This window comes from Electrophorus electricus, chromosome 5 (genome assembly GCF_013358815.1).
Source record: "Electrophorus electricus isolate fEleEle1 chromosome 5, fEleEle1.pri, whole genome shotgun sequence".
Classification (NCBI taxonomy): Eukaryota; Metazoa; Chordata; class Actinopteri; order Gymnotiformes; family Gymnotidae; genus Electrophorus; species Electrophorus electricus.
In genome coordinates this window covers 3,679,479-3,682,660 of record NC_049539.1, presented here as the reverse complement: position 1 = coordinate 3,682,660, position 3,182 = coordinate 3,679,479, and the positions used below count along the sequence as shown (strand labels likewise).

The window sequence follows — 3,182 nt, the reverse complement described above, 5'->3', positions numbered from 1 at the left end:
GCGCTATTCTCCTGGCTGCGCCCATGTCCGCAGCTTTAGTGACGTGTGTTAAGAGATAACGCTGAGTGCGTCCGAATGGTAATATAATTGTGCGTTACTGTGACAGCAGGCATAAGCATAGCGACAGGAAGATGGGCCCGACGGCTTTGCGTGTTTGTTCTGCCCGGGACATTTCCCGCTGACAGTCTCATTCAGCGCTAGAGTTGTGCTGAAAGTCCGCTGGGCCGGCGCCGATGTTGACTGCCTGATTCCTGAATCAGCAGAACAAACCCAAGATAAAGACGGAACTGAGGGCCGAAGCGTCTTACGAATAACAACAGCAGCGCAGGCGCCGATTGTACGATCCCGTCAATATCCGTTAGTCAGAAAACAAATTACTGCTGTAATAAAGAAAATCAAAGAATCAGACGCAAAACAAAGGGCTAGCCTCCGTTTAATATCTCGGAGCATTCAAACCATTCATGACGAACATGAACATAAGCGCTCACCACGGCCCACCCTCCCTGTGTCTCTTACTCAAGCAGTGCTGCCTCACTGCCCACCCCTGCTACAGCAGTGAAAGCGCACGTCATTGAGCGCCGAGTCATCCAGGCCGCCCTGGTACGGCTCCATCTTGGTCTCGATGCCACAGATACCGCCCTCCGAACACTCAGGGCTCCAGTGGCTGTAGTCGCCCCAGGGCATGCCTTGGCCCTCCAGCGTGGGGTTGCTGCTGCAGCGGAAGCGGATGTTGTTGACAGCGGTGTCGTCGCCGAACATGCCCCGGTGCGTCTCCACGCGCAGCTGGAAGGAGACGAGGGTTCCGCTTGGACACCACTGCGGATCGGTCCACTCGCCGAAGCTGAGAGGCAGGAGGCGGTTAAGGGGCAGCAGGGCAGTTGCCATATTTTCAAACAAGCAGGCTCTTTCCATCAAACGCAGGGCAGCTGTTTTGCCTACACGGTTTGTGGATAAAAGGATTCACGAAGGGACTGTGAGATGCAGTGCAGCGCCCAGAACCTTGTCTTATGTCCACAAACAAGGGCTGAGTTTGGTCGTGGATTTGCAGTTGTCCTCCTAGATACTGAGTGCTTGCTAAGCAAGCACCAGCTGCTCCAGTGGAGGTCATTTGAGCTCTTTTCTTACAGAGCCTGCATGGCTAGATCTTGCTGCTGTGTTCAAAGTTATGAGCCTGCTTGTTTTTTGTTTTTTTTTTGTAACAGAAACAAGGCGCGTTGGCCCACTGAAAGGGCCAGTGGAAGGTTGTGTCTGGACTCACTAGCCCGTGTTGGACTCCACAGTGTAGAGAAAGCTCCTGTCTCCGTTTTGACCACAAAAGAGACGGATTCCGTTCAGAGCAGTGTCATCTCCCCCGTACTGATTCGTCTCAACCTGCGGAGAGGCATGCACTTCTTACTGGCATAAATAAGTACTCTACTATTCTATTTCACTTTTAGAGCAAAACAATAAGATCAGGATGCCCAAAGTACTACATGGCACTAAGAGTGTCAGCAAAAGATGTTCCCCTCAGACAGACCCCACAGTAATGGCATTCCCCTCAGATTGACCTCCACAGCAAGATGTTCCCCTCAGACTGACCCCACAGTAACAGTGTTCCCCTCAGACTGACCCCCACAGCAAGATGTTCCCCTCAGACTGACCCCACAGTAACAGTGTTCCCCTCAGACTGACCCCCACAGCAAGATGGTCCCCTCGAGACTGACACCTACAACAATGACCCCTGCAGAAATGACATTCCCATCAGATGTTTCCCTCACGGCAGTCCCCTCGGACTGACACTCCCACCCCACCCCGGCAATGACATTGCCCTCAGACTGACTCCCACTGTAGTGACATTACCCTCAGGCTGAACCCCACAGCAAAGAAGTTATCAGGGCACATCTCAGGCCATGTCCACAGGCCAAACTGTTCGCCATTGGGCACCGTCAGCAAGGAGGAATATGGACGGGATGCAAAGCTCGTGCCAGAGCGAATCACAAAGGGGTTCTTCACTGACCCGCACTGTGCCGAGCCCACCAGCGCCAGAAAGCACAGAGCCAGAACACGGGTGAACGCCATGGTCATGTCTTCACAGACACACACACTCCCTCTCAAAGCTTTATAGCTGAGACACCATGCTGTCATCTCATGGGCTTATCATGGTTAATCATTCACTTTCCTGGGCCTGGGAAGCTACAGCTGTCAGAGAACAAGTTTGGATGACTAGAGAAACTACTGTGACATTGTGTTTTTAGAGTGTTTCTAAAAGCTTTCAGAGATCATTTTTCTTCTATCAGACAATAAAACCTCATTTTCAAAATTGTCAAAACAACATTAGCACATATTTTGAATGCAATTAGCAACTGTCTATACTCCACAGTATTAAAATCAAACTTATTTTTCTACAAGTCTGACAACGCTGCAAGTTGCTAAGTGCAGCAGAAGAACATGCCAAATAAAGGCATTACAACAAGCAAAGTTAAAACCAAAAACCTCTGTTCAATATTAAAATGTCAGTGACCCAAAGTCAGTCCAGGTTAAACGAGCAGTGTGTGGCTTTCCCACGATGCTGAGTCCACAAATGGATCCTCAAGGCTCACGCTAATCCTGACCCTGAGGGAACATCAAAGCAGAGGTGAAAGACGATTAAAGGTTAACAATTATTTACTTAAGTCAGGCAGGCTGTTGGAGGAGCCCCCACCACTCGCAGTTCTGTGGAGCACAGAAAGAAAGGTGTGCTTTCACTCCTTTTTCCCACACTTATAGTACTGGTCTGCATTAAATGCAGTAGTCCTTCTGTAACAGGACCGAGATTCACACATAAAGGTGCATGCTGACAATCGGAGATCTATCCATACAGTACAATAACAGCTCATGTGGTGGGATGGATGGGCAGCTTTTGGCGGATTTGTCAGGATGTGATGATGATCGATGCCTGCAGTAACCTATCCCAAAGGTGACGTTCCCAGGTGGCGACGCTAACCTATTGGGAGCCCTAGGTGAAATCTAAATTTTCAACTGTATCCTGTGTGCCTTTCCTAGATAGCATCATGCTATCTGTAGAAAATTCTGAAGAATTTTTTGTTCAGTTTAAAGCTGCAGTACGTATGTTTGGGGAATTTGTCGACCACTCGGGTGGAAATATGTAATTGCACAAAATGTGCAGAAGAATCTGCTGATTGAAAACATGGGTGTCGTTAGGC

General features: G+C 49.3%; 1 protein-coding gene across 1 annotated transcript; it reads right to left on the bottom strand.

Annotated features, from left to right (window-relative positions):
* Nucleotides 1–446: 446 nt before the first annotated feature.
* LOC113578811 (vitelline membrane outer layer protein 1 homolog) lies at nucleotides 447–2,918 on the bottom strand. The gene is made up of 4 exons (XM_027012276.2): nucleotides 2,648–2,918; nucleotides 1,840–2,178; nucleotides 1,259–1,371; nucleotides 447–841 (listed from the first exon to the last, which is right to left on the bottom strand). Exons 2-4 carry the CDS (start codon nucleotides 2,122–2,124, stop codon nucleotides 532–534), a joined length of 708 nt encoding a protein of 235 aa, XP_026868077.2. The 5' UTR covers nucleotides 2,125–2,178; nucleotides 2,648–2,918; the 3' UTR covers nucleotides 447–531.
* Nucleotides 2,919–3,182: the final 264 nt, after the last annotated feature.

Excerpts from the sequence above, each read along its gene's own strand:
- LOC113578811 (XM_027012276.2), bottom strand. The coding sequence starts at position 2,124 with ATGACAGCATGGTGTCTCAGCTATAAAGCTTTGAGAGGGAGTGTGTGT. Across the intron at positions 1,372-1,839 it reads CTGTGGGGTTCAGCCTGAGG|GTTGAGACGAATCAGTACGG; the intron begins GTAATGTCACTA and ends GCCTCTCCGCAG. Across the intron at positions 842-1,258 it reads GTGGAGTCCAACACGGGCTA|CTTCGGCGAGTGGACCGATC; the intron begins GTGAGTCCAGAC and ends CCTGCCTCTCAG.